Below are 19,416 nucleotides of genomic sequence, written 5' to 3'. Positions count from 1 at the left end.
CACACTGCACGCTATAAAAGGAAGTCACTCTGCACATCCCACACTTCAGGAGTGAGGAGTTACGCCTCACCTCTTTGAGGACAGCGACCCTAAACAAATTATTTGGAATTGTCCTCAGCACAATCTTCCATAACCAGGTCCTACCTACATTTTGGGCTTTATCCCCAGGTGCTCCCTCCCCCTCCCATTCCAGGCTCATCATACTACAGGGTCAGCACCTGCAGATCCTGCATGGTGCCATTCTTTCTCATGTCTCTTGCTCTCACTATTGCCATTGTCTATGCATGGGTGTTCCTTATCTTTCCCCCTTGCGTGATCAACTCCCCTTTGACCTTTTGACCTTCAAGACTGCTCAAGTACGCTCTACTCTAGAAAGTGTTCCCAGAACCCAGTCTGCCTCGAGGGATTTTCCTCAGTCCCAAAATACCCTGTGCATTTTCCCACCATGACATTCATCCCTCCCTATTGTTTATTCTCAACACACTCTCTTGTTAGATTGAGAGTTCTTTGAGAGCAGGACTGTCTTCTCACTTACCTTTCTATCCCCTGTGCTTATATAGGGCATACATCAGACACTGGGTAAATATATTTTGAATGAATGAATGAATGAATGAATGAACAAATGTACAGAATTCTAGATACAAGATTTCTTCTATGAATTTCCAGTCTTTCTGCCTTATCAACAATCACCACATTCTGCCTTGCATTACGTCTGTTTAGGTGCTTGTCTTACTTATTTTAGTAGCTCTATTGCACTTTGAAGGCTATGATCATGTTTTATTTGTACTATAATTTCCAGGTCAGTGTCTTACACATAATAGGTGTTTAATAAATCTTTGTTGAATAAGCAAATGAGTTAATGAACAAATAAATGAAGCTGCCTGCACACATAATTGGTGAGAGGGAATCGCACAAGGAAAGGAAGCATAATGAACTGGAAAATAAATGGCATAATTTCCAAATGAAATGAAATTGACTTGCCAAGCACATTATTTCCAAATTTTTATCATATGCTAGTAAATATTGTCACGTGTTTGTTTAAAGAAATTTAAAAACTTAATTCTTAATGAAATAGCTATATTAACTGCTCCTTAACAACAGAAAGGAGGGTCAAGCCTGATTCATCTCTTAGAGATGGACCTCCCAACAAAAAGATCCATGCTGCTACTCTTAAAAATTTCTCTTGCATAACACAACATATGTTCCTTCCTCCCCTTTAATAACCAAATGAGCTTATATCAAAAAATTTTTAAATAGCATTTTTCTTTATCTATCTCTAATAGAATATTATTTTGCTAAGTATCCTCTGCTGGAGGGAAGTAAACAGAAAATAACCATTCTGGAAGGAAAACAATGTGCTTATAGCAAGATAGATTACCATTGTTATCAACACCAAATTCAACTGCTGCAGAAGAATTTCACTTAGAGGAAACTGAATTAGGAGAGAATTGAGTTCCTCTTTTTCTTGCACCAAAAAATAAATTGTGTGAGTACTTCTCAATTAGTATTTGATTAGGAAAACCTGTAGAGGGCGTCCTTGCACCAAGAGCCATAGAGGTTTGTGCAGAACTAGGAAAAAAAATGTTAAATTAAAACCACACACTCCAAGTCAAAGAAAATGCCTATTGTGCTGTGAAATTATTATCTTCACCTGGGTGACACTGGCATTACAATGTTGAAGTGTTTTAAAAGTAGCCTAATGTTCATACATTATATACATGAATATTCACAGAAATAAAAAATAATGAAATGTTGGAAAACAGGTAAATATTTTTATTTTAAAGGAAGAATGACTGCAAAGCTTTGGATGCAAACAGACTTATGATTTATTTATCATTATGAGGTATAAGTTACTAAGAGAATGGGCTTTGAAGTCAGAGTGTCTGGGATTTGAACCCTTACTCTCATTTACCAGCTGGATATCCACAGTCAACTTACTGGACTTTTTGAGCCCTCTTTCCTCGTCAGTAAAATGAGAATAATAGTAGTACCTACTTAAGAGTTGTGAGGAGTAAGTAAGCACTTAAAATAAAAGTACTTTAAAAATTAATACACTGCAAGTTCAAATCAGTCATAGACTTCTTATCTAATTCCTTTTTTCCTTTTTTTTTCTATTGGTTGGTTGTATAGCTGCAAATATTTCCTTATTGGAAATCCATATTCTTAGAACCTAACACTGATTTAACTTGATGCCTGCACATGTCCAGCTTCTCTTCTGTTGTTTCTGTTTGTTTTTCCCTCTTGAGGCATCTGCTACTCTACAAAGGACTGACTGAAACACCACGCCCAGCCCCAGACATTTGATCCTTGAGGCATTTGTCACAGCATTGGGTACTAAAGAACAAAGACAAGTAAATGAACCTTTTCTGAATCCGAAGACTTTCTAAGTTTTTTTTTTATTAAAAACAAAACAAACAAACAAACAAAAAAACCCTTTTGCTTCTGTTTTCTTTGCTCATCCAAGGAATTAGGCAGGAGGCAAAAATAAGTTCTTTCTGCTGGGCCAGGTGGATAGGTTATGCTGCAGCCCACTGCCGGCCAAGCATGCTTCTCACAGACGAGGCCAGAGCCTTGGTTTTGCCCCCACGCACCTATGAATTCGGCAACTTAAAAAAAAAATGTATTATTTTATTTATTTATTTATATTTTTTTGAGACGGAGTCTAGCTCTGTCGCCCTGGCTGGAGTGCAGTGGCACGATCTTGGCTCACCGCAACCTCCACATCCTGGTTCAAGCGATTCTCCTGCCTCAGCCTCCCGAGTAGCTGGCATTACAGGTCACCGCCACCACGCCCACCTAATTTTTGCATTTTTAGTAGAGACGGGGTTTCACCACTTTGGCCAGGCTGGTCTCGAACTCCTGACCTCAGGTGATCCGCCCGCCTTGCCTCCCAAAGAGCTGGGATTACAGGCGTGAGCCCGGCCGAATTCAGCAACTTCTAAAAAATATCAGCAAACGTGAAGCTATCCACGACGTTAGTGGAGCCCTACCCCCGAGGGTCGGGTACTGCTATCAACCAGGGCCCAAGGCACTCTTTCGGGCACTGCCGCGTTATCAGGGAGACAGACGGGCCTCCCCAACTGCTGGGTGTCGGGCAAGTAGCAGCTGAACGCCCTGCCCCTCGAGCCAAGGCCAGTGCCTGCGATCAGACCACTGGACAGTGGAGCCTCGAGTTTTAGCTCCTTGGGAACGCGCAAAGTGTCAGCCAATCGCAGAACAGAGCGCATAGGGGTTGGCGGAGAGAGGAATCCTGCCGGCTGAAAGGGAGACAATCGGCAATTTGCGCCTTCAGTGAGCGCCAGAGGAGGAACAGAAGTCATCACCCTCTTCACCATCACCATCATCAGCGCTCAGTCAAGCCCAGCATTGTCTGCTCTCCCCATTTCCCTCCCGCGAAGCCTCCCTTGGCCCGAGGCGAGTGACGTCCCAGGGGTCTCTGAGTGCCCTTCTCCGGGTTCGCCAGCCCTACACGCCCACTTCGCGTGCGCTCCACTGGGCTCACCGCGCTGTGAACGCTGACTCGGGGGTCCCGCGCGGCCCCGCCCCCGGGGGACCCCACAGCGCCCCCAAGTGGCGGCCGGCCTGGCCTTGCAGGCCCCACTCCTGGCTTGCACCTCGCTTGCGCCAGCCCTTCCCGCTCTTCTGTTCTCGCTCTATTTGCCCCGCTGACTGCCGGCCTCGCCAGCTTTGCCAGTCTTACGTCTCTGCCACCCCCACTCCCGCCCGCGCCCCATCTTCTTGCACGGCTCACGCCCGCTGATCCCCCCCACCCCGCCTCCCCAGTCCTGCCTGCCCCCTCCTCCTCCTGCTCTTGCAGGCTTCTTGGCACCCAGGCTGGGAAGCGACGGTCCCAGCCGTCTAAGCGGGAACAGCTCTGGCTGAGGGAGCTGCAGCGCAGCCGAGGATCTGACGGCCCCAGGTTGCGTAGGTGCGGCACGAGGAGTTTCCCCCGCAGCGAGGAGGTCCTGAGCAGCATGGCCCGGAGGAGCGCCTTCGCTGCCGCCGCTCTCTGGCTCTGGAGCATCCTCCTGTGCCTGCTGGCACTACGGGCGGAGGCCGGGCAGCCGCGGGAGGAGAGCCTGTACCTGTGGATCGATGCTCACCAGGCGAGAGTACTCATAGGTAAGGCCCCCGCGTCCAGCGCCTTCCCCTGCCTATGTCCTTCTCTCTCCACTCTTCAAGAAGGAGGGATACCTGCATTTCGTGTGTTTTAAAACTTAATTTCCATAAAAGAGTGTTCCCACCTTTTAATTAGAGATTTTCCATCTGAAAGCTTATAAACTTCTCTTTTAAGAAACCAAAGCTGATCTAGTGTTCTGGTCGTGCTGTTGTTAATTTTTATAGCCCTGCGTTTTTAGATGCACCCAGCATTTGTTTGCATCGGTTAACTCCATGTCCATCCCTTTTCCGTGAAAGCATGGGTCTGTTGACATCATTCTCATCATCCACGGAGGACAGTTAATCTTAGTAGCGTTGATGGTACCGAAGGCAGATGCCTTGTGAACAGAAATGACCCATACTAATTATTTAGTTTTCTCTTTGCTTGAAACTTCTGATTTAGATGATTTCAAGTCTACCTGGTTTGATCGTTGTATTATTTTAAAAACCAGGATTTGAAGAAGATATCCTGATTGTTTCAGAGGGGAAAATGGCACCTTTTACACATGATTTCAGAAAAGCGCAACAGAGAATGCCAGCTATTCCTGTCAATATCCATTCCATGAATTTTACCTGGCAAGCTGCAGGGCAGGTAAGTTCTGAGAAAATTACCCTTTAATACTTCCACTGCCTTATGGCAGGTGGAAATAGTACTGTACAGTGTGTAGCCTGGCACATTTTACAGTTATTAAGAGAAATTTCTCATCTGATTGCCAAAGCAAATAAAGAATTAATTTCCATTTATTTCAAGTTGCCATATAAATTAATGATTTTCAAAAGAAAAGAGTAAGCCATGTGCCTAAGCCCACTATTCTGATAAGACTCAGTGTCCTGAGGCTGCTGGAAATATAAAGATTTGCAACACCAACATCACTGTGTTTCTGTAATCATTGACACTAAAATTTAACATACTTAAAAGACTCTTTTCCCATAGTAGTTTCTAATCACTTGTGACATTCTTTATACTTTACAACAAATTTTAAAGTCTATAAGTATTTCTGACATTGTGCACTTTTAAAAAGCCAGTATGTTGAATGTTATTCACTGGAATATGAATGTTGCATATTTCTGGTAGAAGTTAGACCCATAAGGTGTCATGTAAGAAAGTTGTAAAATATTGCAGCCTACGTTTTCAAGTTACCATTTTAAATGCTTTCATATGGAAAAGAAAACTGCAATCTATTTTTTATGAAGAAGCATTCCTTTTATTCCTTAGCACATTAGCATCTTTTATATGTTACCTTTTGTACATTTTATGGCTTCTAATTTTAGAAAGAAAGAATAAAATGCTTGTGTGAATTTAATTTCTTTTATACAATTGGAGAATTTACTCTAGAGGACAAATGGTAAGTAATAAATTCTTTAGCTTATTAGTTGGTGAAATGTGTCTACTATGAAAATCATTGGGCTTATTAGTTGGTAAATGTGTCTACTATGAAAATCATTATAATTATAATTAAAACCACATTTTGAGGTCCTTTTATTCTAAAGTTCCTTAAATGATTATTTTCAAGAAGAATGTGATACAGAAAACACTTTATAAAAAAATAACTATTTTGAATTGAGAAACCACTTTGTTTCCCTCTAATTACCTGTTATGGTATAGACATGACCATTTTAGCTGTCTTTTTCCCCTCAAGTCTGTTCTCTTTTTCTTCTTCTTCTGAAATGATCAAATCTAGACCCTTCATCACTTCCATTGCTATGTGGTTAAAAAAAAAAATTGAAGTTTTGGATTCATTGAGGTTTATAACAGGAAAGTCATCTGTTGTTAATACCCCCATTTTGCAGATAGGCTCATTGAGGTTTCTATTGCTCTATAGGGAGATTATTCCTTTTCTCCCTACAGGTCCCTCTTCATAGATACTTTATAAACAATTAAGTGGGGAATATTGTGAAATCAGTAATAAACCAATGAATGGCCTTTCATTATCTCCTTTTCAGCTGAATCTGTTTAGTTGTGGTTGACCACTCATCAGATGATCATTAACTAAATGGCCAATTAATTCTATATTTCTGAAAAGACATTTTTTAACCTATACCTTTATGGGTTCATAAGAACTACTAAAAGGTAGCTTGAACTGCACCCCTCCAGCTGAAAGGGTTTGGTAACTGGTTAACTGTAGGAGAAGCAGAAAGTGCCAATAGCTCTCTCTCGCGCTCTCTCTCTCTCTCCCCCCCCCCCCCCGTCCCTCTCTCCCTCCCTCCCTCCTCTGTCTATCTCTTTCTCGCTTACGTTTGTCTGCTGAAGAATAGAATTTGAAGCAAAGGCTTAAATTCCATGTTGCCTCCCCTATTGCTTAATAGTATAATCCTTGTTTGCAAATATTGGCATATTGGTGAGTACAAAATGGACTGACATGTCATACAATCTTGGGAATATGTCCTGTAAGGGATTAGGGAGGAGAGTGGAACTGGCATGAAGATGAAGTTTGTAATATTTTTTTCTCCTGCTTGAGTGTTGCTCACCTATGTGAATGATCTAATGATGCAGGACAATGTTAGCACCTCAATTAAGCTACCTTTCTCTCTCTACTTATTAGGCTTTGAATAGGTTACCACAACTTACTATATAAAATCTGCTTTCTGGGGAAAATGTGGGGAGGGGGAATAATCTACACAATACCAAGCAGCAAGATGCTTTAAAATATTATTATTTTATTTTTAATATCATTTAAGTATGGCTAATTTTGCTCACTAAAGTTATGTGATCCCAGCACCATCATTTTTGAAATGCACAGAAATTCTGAAGATGGGAAAAATGACTTCAATACCAATTAAGTATTTTGAAAGACATCTATGGCTAAAGCCAAACCACATCAAAACATTTACATGGAAAATGAAAATTTCATTTCATTATCTGATTATTTCATCCAAATGATATCAAATGTTTAGGCATTTCAGCAATACATAAACAAAACACATAGCTGATTAATGAAGTTTTAGATTTTATATTTAAGTGCTTTAGCAACATGTGGACAACATTAAAATAACCTCAGGATTGAAGACCTTATAGAAGCAGTAAAGTGTTACTTACTTCCAATAAATTATTGGTCCAGTAATGAAGGGTTCCCAACCTCTGGGCCACAGACCAGTGCTGGTCCATGGCCTGTTGGGAACTGGGCTGCACAGCAGGAGGTGAGTGGCAGGCGAGTGACTGAAGCTTTGTCTGTATTGACAGATGATCCCCATAGCTCGCCTTACTGACTAAGCTCCGCCTCCTGTCAGATCGGCAGCAGCATAAGATTCTCAAAGGATTGTGAACCCCATTGTGAACTGCACATGTGACAGATCTAGGCTGCACACTCCTGATAAGAATCTCATGCCTGATGATCTGTCACTGTCTCCCATCACCCCCAGATGGGACTGTCTAGTTGCAGGAAAACAAGCTTAGGGCTCCCACTGATTATACATGATGGTGAGTTGTATGCTTATTTTATCACATATTACAATGTAATAATAAAAGAAATAAAGTGCATGATAAATATGATGTGCTTGAAGCATCCGGAAATTATTCCTCCACCGCCTGGTCCATGGAAAAAATGTCTTCCGCAAAACCAGTCCCTGGTGCCCAAAAGATGGGGGACCGCTACAGTAACCCAAAGTGTTCTTGGGCCACTTAAAATGCATCTCATGTTCCACTTCCAACAAATGCAAATAAAAATTACAGTGAAATTCATTTCCCCACATCAACTTGGTCAGATCTTTTAGAAGTGATTTTAGTATGTGGAGAACAGTGCATTATCACATGCTGCTGATGTGCATGTAAACCTTTTTGCAGGGCTGTTAGACTGTGATGGCAAAAGGCAGGATATAGACTTTTTGACTGGACAATTTTACATCCAGAGATTCATGCCAAGGAAATAAGCACAGACATAAATAAAAATTTAGGTCCAAGAGTGTTCCTCATCATGCTGTTTATAAAAATTAAAAAATAGATACAACTTAGGATCCAGCAATAGTGGCGGAAGAATAAAATGAAGCAGTTGTAAAGATATTCTAGACATCCATTTGGGGCCATGGGAAGATTCTCATGCAAATTAAGTAGTTTATAAAAGTGGTCCCCAACCGTTTTGGCACCGAAGTCTGGTTTCATGGAAGACAATTTTTTTTTTTTTTTTTTTTTTTTTTTTTGAGACAGAGTCTCGCTCTGTCACCCAGGCTGGAGTGCAGTGGGGTGATCTTGGCTCGCTACAACCTCTGCCTCCCAGGTTCGAGCGATTCTCCTGCCTCAGCCTCCTGAGTAGCTGGGATTACAGGCACGTGCCACCACGCCCAGCTGATTTTTGTATTTTTAGTAGAAAAGGGGTTTCACCATGTTGGCCAGGCTGGTCTCAAACTCCTGACCTTGTGATCCGCCCACCTCGGCTTCCCAAAGTGCTGGAATTACAGGCGTGAGCCACCACGCCTGGCAGAAGACAATTTTTCTATGAACCAGAGAAGGGGGATGGTTTCAGGATGATTCAAGTGCATCACATTGATAGTGCACTTTATTTCTATTATTACTACCTTGTAATATATAATGAAATAATTATACAACTCACCATAATGTGGGATCAGTGGGAGCCCTGAGCTTGTTTTCCTGCAACTAGATGGTTCCATCTGAGGGTGATGAGAAACAGTGACAGATGATCAGGCATTAGGTTCTCATAAAAGGTGCATAACCTAGATCCCTTACATGTGCAGTTCACAACAGGGTTCACAGTTCTATGGGAACCTAATGCCACTGCTGATCTAACAGGAGACAGAGCTCAGGAGGTAATGCAAGCGATGGGGAACAGTCACCCACTGCTCACCTCCTGCTTTGCAGCCTGTTTGCTAACAGGCCATGGACCAGCACTGATATGTGGCCCAAGGGTTGGGGACCCTTGGTCTATAATATAGTATATTCTGTTTGATTCCATTACAAAATATGTTGGCAGACATAGAAAAAATCATCCCATCAACATCTGATCTTCCAAGATGTAAATACCAGTTACATCTTCATCTATTATGTTTTGGTTTTTCTACAATGAATTCATTTATAATTTTAAAAAATATTTTACATCACATGTGTATAAAAAGTGTGTGAGTTTACAATTGTATGATATTTTGTATTATAAATAATTTATTATCTGGTATCATTTTTACACTGCTTATCACTCAACAAAATGATAACACCAATGACTGTCATGGGTCATCGTAACTATGGAGACCAAAGAATTTATTAATGCTCATCAGATTCTCACCAATTTCTTTTGAGGTCTGCCCAAATCGTTCTTGCCTGAAGTCATTTTTCCTGAATTCTCCCTCTCCCTGCAATTCCCATTTTTCATGGACAACTTTGTCTCCATTTAACCTGATACTCATTTTCTGACATGCCTTTTCTCAAGGCTTTTAGATGAGAGAAGAATTTCTACTGCAAAAGCTTAGCCTTAATGGATTTTTAGTAATTAAGGGAAAATACTCTTTATTCCTGGGTAAAGCTTTTCAATAGATGATATTTTTCAATGAGGCATGCTTTATTCTTTTTCTCTAAATTTGAGACAGGCAGGGGCCATGAGCAACAATTTTAGTTTTTCTAAATAAGGCACTAATTAAACATTTTATTTGGAAAATAACCCTTTCTAAGCCCAATGACTTTCAAGTAAAAATTTAATGAGAAGTTTTGTTAGACAAATCAGAATCAAACATTAGGCCACTGCTGATTTCCATATGAACCAATTTGGTGTAAGACCAAAATGTTTTTATTTAGGTAGGTTATATAAATAGATCTTTACTTACAAGGGTCTCATAGACTTGATCTTGATAACAATAATATGTTCTATCACCTGCATAAATATGCTAAGGTACTATGAATCTAGTACTTAGTTAACAACAGGGCATCCCTTTTGATGTTGCTTTTTTGTTTGTTTGTTTTGTTTTAGCAGTGACAGTAGATTTTTGCTGAGCCATCTGTACTAGCTTTCCAACCTCCTTGTGACCAAGGGCCTGGATTTCTAAGATGGATGGCAAGGGTTGGAGTGAAATTGGTGTCTATGGAATAGAAATTCTCTGGGTGATGATAATCAATCAATATTAATTTCAAACCTACCACCTAGATTGCTAGGCAAGAGCTAGACATCTGTACCAACAGGTCCAGATCTTAAAGTGAGCTTTTTATAGTGTATAGTGTGCAGGATTCTTAATAACCACTAAAAGTCAGTGGGGTAGCTTCGTTTTTCTGAATCTACAGATGTTTAAAAACAAAATTGAAGTGTTGCTGTGGATACAGGAAAAGAACAGGAGAATTTTGTCTCCTGCCCTGGGGATGTGGGAGGTCATGTATATATTGTATAATAACTGACTTTATGGAGTAAACTGCAGGAATGTGTTTGTTTTTATGTATAACCACTGAAAATAGAAAATATTAGATATGCTGAAGAGAGAGCGTATCAAGTGAAACATTTTCCTACATGTAAGGTTTATTACAAATGAGTTAGTGACACTAGCCTAGCTCCCTATCAATTTTAAAAAAGTCTTGAATTATTGAAAACTGTCAGAAGTAACAACAATAATAATTTAAAAATCAAATATAACACAGGCTTAATAACTTTGTCTGGATACTGGTGTCTTTGTGAATGATTACAGTCAGTATCATCCAAATTCAGCTTTAAAGTGAGAAAAGCACCACTGGAAAAAAGGGAAAACAGAAACAGGCCATTTATCTGACAATGGACTCACATAATTGCTAATTTTATAAAAAACAGAATCATCCTACTGATCTGTTTCTGTCATATAGTGTTTGATATGATGTAACACTGGTCCCATTAAATTGGCTACAGTTTGCAGTCTCAAGTTTCCCATTGGACTGGAGTTAGAGACTTATATTAAAAGTATTTTTTTTCCCTTTCTTTCTCCCCTTGACATAAACCAAAAAAATAAAAAATAGGGTAAATTTTAATTCAAGAATTCCCCCTCCAACTTCAAAGGAACTGTCAAACACCCTTAAAGACTTCTTTCCAACCCTGCAGTTATGGTAACACTTATTATTACGGAACTCCCTTAATGTGTACTGTCTACATTTTTTCCTAATAGAGTTATGATTGTTTTGGTAGTTACGACCCAAGTGGTTTCATACCTTTGCACTCCTGGGGTTTGCCGTCATACCTTAGTAGTGGTTTTATGTCACCAAATGGAGGAAATGCCTCATTTTCTGACCCCTGTTCCATGGTTTCAAAGTGGGAATGTGAATATGTTTACATACTGTAGGCATGAATTTTTTTCAGGAGGTACTCATATCAAAAGCACAACTTTAAACCTTTAATGTTTAGATTCTGCTATGCTGTGGTATTTTGCATTGTGGTGGTGCAGACATGCCACTAGGGATCAAAGAGTAATTCTGCAGAGAGCCCATTTCATTTAGCAAAGCAGGCATGTGCCAGCCATCTGTTGTATCTGCTGATAGAAAACAGCAGTAAGTTTCTCAAACTTTTGCCAGAAGGAAAAAAGGCCTTTATTGCTTAGAGGAGATGAGTTACAAGGTACCTTGTAAGCCACATCTGGTTCTATGGCAATTTACATGGCATATATGTAAACTCTGGTATGTCTTCCTTTCACGGTGGTGTAAAAGCATGTAAACAAACCCTCCGCTGGCACCCTCCCTATTTATTCCTGATTCTAAATGGCTTGCACAAATAAAATCTTTGAAATTGTTGTGGTGAAGCAGAAAGGTATGATATCCAATAAAGCATTTTGTTTTGGATCAAACTGATTTAACTTAATTGTCCCTGATGAATAAGATGGGTGTGGTTAGGGAAAAACTTTGAGGACTGAGTTCAGCGAAAATATCCCTTATCCTGTTGCCGGACCTCTGGAGGAGGCCTTGTCAGTTCAGGGCTTCTTTTACTGCAGTAATTTAGCCACTTCCGTAAAGTTACATGTGAGTAACTTGCTTGCATTCCTATAGAACCTTGGTGGATGGCAAGTTGTTCTCCCGTGCAGCCTTTCTCTCCAACTCAAGCACTCAATCAACAAATACAGAGCTAGGTGTAGAGCATACAAAGATAAATAAACCCAGTACCTGCCCTCTAGGAGCTTGTACTCTAGAAAACAAATATTAATCTCACTCATCCAAATGAGGTTAGGAAGTACAGGATTGGCTGGGTGGCCAAAGGAAGCCACTCTTCTTCCTGCCTGGGGAAGGAAGGGAGCCAGGTCACTTCGCTGAGCTCACTGAGCAGGTGATGTTTGAATTAATCCCAAAGGATGAGTTCTATCAACAAGGGAGGAAAATGCCTTCCCAGGGGAGAGCTCAGGATGTCCTAATGCTTAGAGGTCTTAGAGGTGAAAACATATTCTAGGTGATCATAAGGGGCTTTGTATCTCATCTGAAAAGTAATGGAAGCCCAGTGAAGGGAGGTCAGGGCCAAATAATGGAGACAGAATCTCGGGGAAGACAAGTAGAAGATAGAAACAACTCAGGGAAGTTTCTCTCTTCTTGGCTATGGATAGAGTAGACTCAACATCTTGCAAATTTGTATTGAGTAAATTGTTGAGTATGTCTTGGGTCGGCAACAGTTTTTCCACAACCCTCATTTAGCTCTTCTTTCTCAATACACTTTCAAAAGAGTTGCAATGATTAGTCTCAGCTCTCAGCTCCAGGATGGGGTGTGTGTGTGTGTGCGTGTGTGTGTGTGTGTGTGTGTGTGTGTGTGTATGTGTGAGTAGAGCCTGGAACTATAAAAAAATTCTTTTTGTGTGTACATAGAACTAAAAATAATTTCATTTTTTAATGGAGTCTAGAACTTTGAACATAACATAAAAGGGAGCTTAAATAAGGAAAATAATATGTTAATTGGAAAAAGAATTGACTTAGCATCTATTCTCAACTTCTATACTACCTTTTTAATTACCAGGAAAAGTACAAGAGAAGTATAGAAATTAAAGTTGGCAAGTGATCCTTAAGTTTACAAAATGAGAAGCTGAACACTGGAAATGGATTTATTTAAAATAAGCCTGCATCTTCAAATATTTGATTTCCTTTTAAAACTTACTATTAGCACAAACTTCTTAAAGTCACAGGACAATTACTGTCCTTCCCTGTTTTTCTCAGCTAGACATATGGATGTCTGTCCTTCCGAACTGTACATTTTATCTTCTTTTTGGATTTTTTAGATGAATGTGATGAAAGAATCTTGGAAATTGTTAGGCATCTTTTGAAACCCATTCACCTGAATAAAATCTCACAGGGCAGCTGTGTGTTGTAGGTCTGGGACAAAGGGACAGTGGCAGGAGGGTAAGTTCCTAAGCTGACAGCATGAGAAAGGAGGTGAATGTAGTTTGCTTAGCTGCCCTGGGCCAGAACGCAAATCATGCCCTGGGGGTAAAACGTGATTAAGAACCAGTTCTCTGCTCTTGAGAAAATTAGAAGCCAACTGGAGAGACAGATATATAAGCATATCCTCTTAACAATTCCTGCAAAGTGATGTTGTGGAAGTACTGAAGTACTCCCAGGTGATGATGTGGGCATAGAGAAGTAACTCCAGAGCTGAGTCTCACTATTGAGTTAGCCAAGCAAAAATGTGGAAGAGGGGATGGTTTTTAGGGAAAGGAAATAGCTTGAGGCAAGGCATAGAGACCAGAAATAGAGTTTTCTGGGGGAACTGGTACTTTGGTGTGGTTGGAGTGTGCAGTACAAGGTAGGAAGTGGAGAGGTAACCAGGACTATCTTCTTGGGGGGTTTGTCCATCATGCGAAGGCATCTGGGACTTTAGTCTATAAGCAGTGGAAGGTCAGATAATGAAAAATTAGAAAGCAGTGGAAAATGGGGTTGGAGATACATGTTTAGATTATCCCGTCACAGAGTGGAGGGTAGTTTTGAGGGTAGCTCAACTGTAAGGAGAGAAATCTGGGATTGAGAAGAGATCAGGGTTAAGAGGAGGAAAAAACAGGTTGGAGAAATATTTAGAAGATAAAAATCTGAAAATCTTGGTGCCAGGAATAAGGAGTGCCTCCTTTCCTCTGCTCTGCTTCATTGACTTGGCAATAGCCCTGTTAGCTATCCTGTCTCCCAACCCCAAGCTCACCTTTCTTGCCTCAGGGCCTTTGCACGTGAAGTTTCCTCTGCCTAGAATGCACTCCCTTCAGATTTCTGCAGGGCTTGCTCCCTGGCTTCCCCCATGTCTCTGATTAAATGGCACTCCTCTGAGAGGCTTCCCCTGACTCCCCTCTCTAATAAAACAGCCACCATTCCTTCCTTCACTCTGAGTCTCCTACTCTGCTGTATATTTCTTCATGGCTCTTAGAATAATGGTAATACTTGATTATAATAGGTTTTAATTGATTAACTCATTCATTCAATGTAAGGACAAGGGCTTGGTCCTGTTCATCATATATCTCCAGGTCCTGGAACAGCTCCTGGCACATAGTAGGCAGCTGATAATTATTTGTTGACTGAATGAATAAGCGAGGTAGGTCTCATTATGATTCCCATTGGACAGATAAGGCAACTGAGGCACAGAGGACCAGGGTCACACAACTAGTAAGTGTCAGAGCTGGGATTTAAACCTGGGCAGCCAGGATCCAGAGCCCTTGCTCTGACAAGTGTGAAATAGATGTATGAACACAGAGCTCTAGGAGCACAGAGGGGGATGCACCTAGTTTGGGCTGGGGGAGTAGAGGAAGGCTTCACCAAGGAGACATGTAACAGTGGAACTGGAGCTCAAAGGATGTTCGTGAAGTTGTTTAATGAGCTGAGATGGGAGGAAGGCATAGGGAGAAAGGCTATCACAAGCAGGGGCAACAGAGTTGTGAAAGTGCATTCTGGGAAATGTTAATGAGGCTGGGACTTGGTGTGTGGAAGGGAGAACATTGGGGACTGGGGGCAGGGGAGAGATGATGACATGAGGCTGGACATGTGATGAGGGCCAGATGGAGAAACACTGTGGAAAGGTCACTTAACCCATTTGGGCCCCAACACTTTTATGTATAAGAAAAACAATTTGGATTATCTCTAAACTTTCAAATTCTAAAATGTTATGATTCTATCTCTGAACTAAAACATCTGCAGTCATTATTTCTACAAATGCACGATCTGTCTCCAGATTTTCAGAAATCGAAGCATAAAGATTCTCTTCTCCAAAATTGTATTGTTTGTTGCCAAATTTTAAAAGATTCACTTCCGAATACCCTTTGTGTATCCTATTACTGTCATTAGTTACATGGTATATACTTACTCTGGGCCAGGCACTCTTCTGAGTGCTTTACAGATCACCTCTCAGTGAATCTTCATAGTAACCTGAGACAGGCATTTCTTATTATCCCCAATTTGTAGACCAGGAAACAAGAGAAGAAGGAAATTAAGTTACTTGCCCAAGACCACATAGGTAAGAACACTTACCTATTTTTATACACTACATATTTATATACTTCAGAGACTTTCCTCAGATCTGCTCTGACAAATTTGGAATATCTTCTCATTCCAAAAAACAACAATTCAAAGAACATTTTTCAGTGCTTACTATGTCCTTGGTCCTAAGAATACAAGTTTTAACTGATCTAACTGGCTTCAGGAAGTCATCAGCTGGGGAGAAGACTGTGGCATCATTAAGGCAATCATAGTAACTGTGATATTATGTATGTATATGGGAACCCAACCAAAGGGGCAAGTGGGAGCTGAAATCCAGCCCACACCTCACTTCTCAAGTTTGGATACAGAGCTGCCTCTGTCCAGAGGGGGAACTTCCACCTAATTTGTAGAGAGACTTCATATAGGTCATAATGCCCTAAGAAAGATGCTATGGGAGTATAAAACTGAGGATTTTGCTCCTGATCAGGTAAATTTGCAATTACTTACCTGCTGGAGAAGACATCACCAAGGAGGTAACAGCAGACCTGAGTCGTGAAAGATGTTTAGTAGGCACAGTGGCCAAGGCAGGTGGGGTTGAGGTGAGCACTTTAAGTATAATGAATAACCCATAGGGAAGTACATATAACTGAGAATCATTGGTGTAATTGGAAAATGACAATTATTTAGAACGGTAGGTTTTATGGAACAGAACTGAGGAATATGGGTCTAAGAAATAAGTTTGGGAAAGATTATGACAACTTAGGTATGCCACAGTTGACTTTGTCTTATAGATAATCAGAGTCATTGAATGCCTAAAAGTAGATAATAATGTTGTATCTGAATGCACAGAATTAGCTGGTCTTTGCAAGGGAAAAAGTAAGAGTAAATGAAACAGAGTTACTACAGGAGCAATAGAAGGGACAAGTTAGCACTTCAGAGTATAAATGTAAGGTAGGACTCTCTAAATGTAAGCCTATTGACTGGTAAAGTCCAGGGATATTCAACAGTTCTGTCTATGAGTGGTAACTTTGGGGACAAATGGAGGTAGATGATGGGATGCTTGACTAAGGACAAGGAGCCAGTTAGGAAATTATCTGAGATACCACGAAAGGTGAGGAGCACCTGAACCAAGGCAGGCAGTGGAGAGGGAGGGAAAGTGTAATCAACAGGACTTATTGAGCATGGGTGTTAATGGAAATGAGGGAATAGAGGATGACTCTGAGACTGTTGCATGGATAATGATGTCGTAATTAAGAAATCAATCACTGCAGCAAGGGCAGAACAGTTTGGGCTGCAAACACATGGGGATCCATTTGGAAATTCCTGGATACATGTTTCCTACTGAACATTCAGATTGCAAAGTGTAGTAGACAATTGAAAAAAAATTGACTCTGAAGCTAAGACATGAAGTGGAGAATAGAAACATTGATTTTGAAGAGTGAATCCTCCTCCTCCTTCTCATCCTCCCTATCACCCTTCCTTCTTTTGACCTCCACTCAGTAAATATTTATTCAGGTCCTATCTAATACCAAAGCTCAGGTTGAACACAAACAAGACTAATGTAAATTGGATATGATGCTTGCCCTCAAAGGGATCACAATCTAATGTGGAAACAGATATAACCCATCTAACAATACAATATTAAACGTATTATAATTGCAGTATGAACAAGGTGCAATGAAAGTAGTGAGAAAGAAGCATTAACTCAGCTGTGGGAGGAGTGCATTATCTGCATAGGCTTCCTGGTGTGCTTCAGAGCATACCCTGAGACTGTCAAACTAAGATACTAACAAGTAGAACAACTTTTGCTCTGCTTAACTTCATGGCTTTTATGTACTTGAGATAATTGGGCCTAATATAGTCTGTCTTCCACTTGCCATTAATTCTTTGGAGATGAATATGACAAATGTCACTATACCACCAGGTGACAGAGCAAGTCAGCTCTTCCACATGAAACATCTAGAACAACCCTTGAGGAAACTTGTTTGTGGGAGCTGAAGACAGGCCCAAATAAACGTATATTTTAGGGCTTTTTAGGATGCCTTGTTTCCAAGGGCTATTTCAGTATCAATAATGGATGCACCACTGGGAGAATTCACATCTGAAGCCAAGTCCAGGTAGGAAATCTCCTACTTTATTTTTTTATTTTTTATTTTTTAGATGGAGTCTCGCTCTGTTGCCCAAGCTGGGATGCAATTGCATTGTCTCAGCTCATTGCAACCTCTGTCTCCTGGGTTCATGTGATTCTCTCACCTCAGCCTCCTGAGTAGCTGAGTTTACAGGAGCCACCATGCCCGGCTAATTTTTGTGTTTTTGGTAGAGACAGGGTTTCAGCATGTTGACCAGGCTGGTCTTGAACTCCTGACCTCAGTAATTAGTCCACCTTGGCCTCCCAAAGTGCTGGGATTGCAGGCATGAGCCACTGTGCCAGGCCAGGACATCTCCTACTTTAGACAATAACCAGATGGATCCCAGTAGACATGTAGAATTACTTTGATTCCTGCATGTTTGAAGCACGTTGAAGCAATCAATATTTTTATTCGCAGTTAGAACTCAATTAGGATTTGAGGTTGTATTTATATTGCTGTCACTTACAGCAGTAACCAGCAGATGGCAATGTAAAAGTTACTTCTTTATGGAATTTTTCATCTCAACATTTTTTTTTTAAGCCTGCAGGTGCTCTCTGTGTAACAGAAGCCCATTTGTGATCTTTATCTCATTCATTTCAATAGACCATTACTATATTCAGTAGGTTGGAAAATAAAGTTTCCCAAATTTATTGCCACTGATATACTTAAAACTCATCAAAAGTTAGAACTTACCCTCATTAAAAATGTGAATGATTCCTTACATACCAATTACATATTCTTTTTCTTTTAAGTAATTGCTCAAATTTAGGCAGAAATCAAGTTTTGAGTTATCTCTCCATGTTCATCCAATTTCTTCTTTGCCTTCTCTGGCTGTATCTTTAGAAGACATACAAGAGCAGAGTTGGAAGAGATTCCAGAGCTCATCCAACTCAGTGAGCTCAATCTTTCTCCAAAGTATCAATGAATTGTGGTCTCTCAGCCTCTGGTTGAACATGCCCAGTGGCAGGGAGCTCATTAAGGTGGGCTTTAAAAAATATTTTTGGGATGGGCGCAATGGCTCATGCCCATAATCCCAACACTTTGGGAGGCCGAGGCAGGTGGATCACCTGAGGTCAAGAGTTCAAGACCAGCGTGGACAACATGGTGAAACCCCATCTCTACTAAAAATACAAAAATTAGCCAGGCGTGGTAGCGAGCACCTGTAATCCCAGCTACTTGGGAGACTGAGGCAGGATAATCATGTGAAACTGGGGGGCAGAGGTTGCAATGAGCCGAGGCACATCACTGCATTCCAGCCTGGGTAACAAGAGTGAAACTCCATCTCAAAAAAAATATATATATATATATATATATGTGTGTGTGTGTGTGTGTGTGTGTGTGTGTGTGTGTGTGTTAAATCACGAGTTAAATATATATATATGTTAAATCACATGAGTTAACTAATCATGAGTTATATAATCATATATATGTGTATATATATGATTCTGTTAATCATAGAAAGTTGTTTTCATAATGAGTCCAAATCTGTCTTCCCAGTATAACTTGAATATCCCTGGACTCTGCCAGTCTGTGGGCTTACTTTTGGAGATTCCTACCTTGCATTTGTACTCTGAAGTGCTGACCTGTCCTTATTGCTCATGTAGGGGCTCTGTTTCATTTACTCATACTTTTTCCCTTGCAAAGACCAGCTAATTCTGTGAGTCCTTGGAAGAGTTCCACACATGCCATCCTGAATGGAGATATCCTGACCCATGGTGCCACTGGTGAGAAGTCTGCTTCTCAGATCTGAGTGCAATCTGTCCATGCTTAAGCTGAAAACACGCAAGGGTCAAGCTGGCCTGTATTCTCTACAGGACTTAT

General features: G+C 40.7%; 1 protein-coding gene across 1 annotated transcript in view; it reads left to right on the top strand.

Annotated features, from left to right (window-relative positions):
- Positions 1 to 3,600: 3,600 nt before the first annotated feature.
- Positions 3,601 to 19,416, top strand: part of WIF1 (WNT inhibitory factor 1) — a 72,093-nt gene continuing 56,277 nt past the window's right edge. The window contains exons 1-2 of the mRNA XM_023225138.1: positions 3,601 to 4,122; positions 4,611 to 4,750. Of these exons, the coding sequence (XP_023080906.1) occupies positions 3,975 to 4,122; positions 4,611 to 4,750 (288 nt within the window). The 5' untranslated portion in view covers positions 3,601 to 3,974. The remainder of the gene's footprint in view (positions 4,123 to 4,610; positions 4,751 to 19,416) is intronic.

This window comes from Piliocolobus tephrosceles, chromosome 10 (genome assembly GCF_002776525.5).
Source record: "Piliocolobus tephrosceles isolate RC106 chromosome 10, ASM277652v3, whole genome shotgun sequence".
In the NCBI taxonomy this organism is placed as follows: domain Eukaryota; kingdom Metazoa; phylum Chordata; class Mammalia; order Primates; family Cercopithecidae; genus Piliocolobus; species Piliocolobus tephrosceles.
This window is presented reverse-complemented; position numbering and strand designations above follow the sequence as displayed.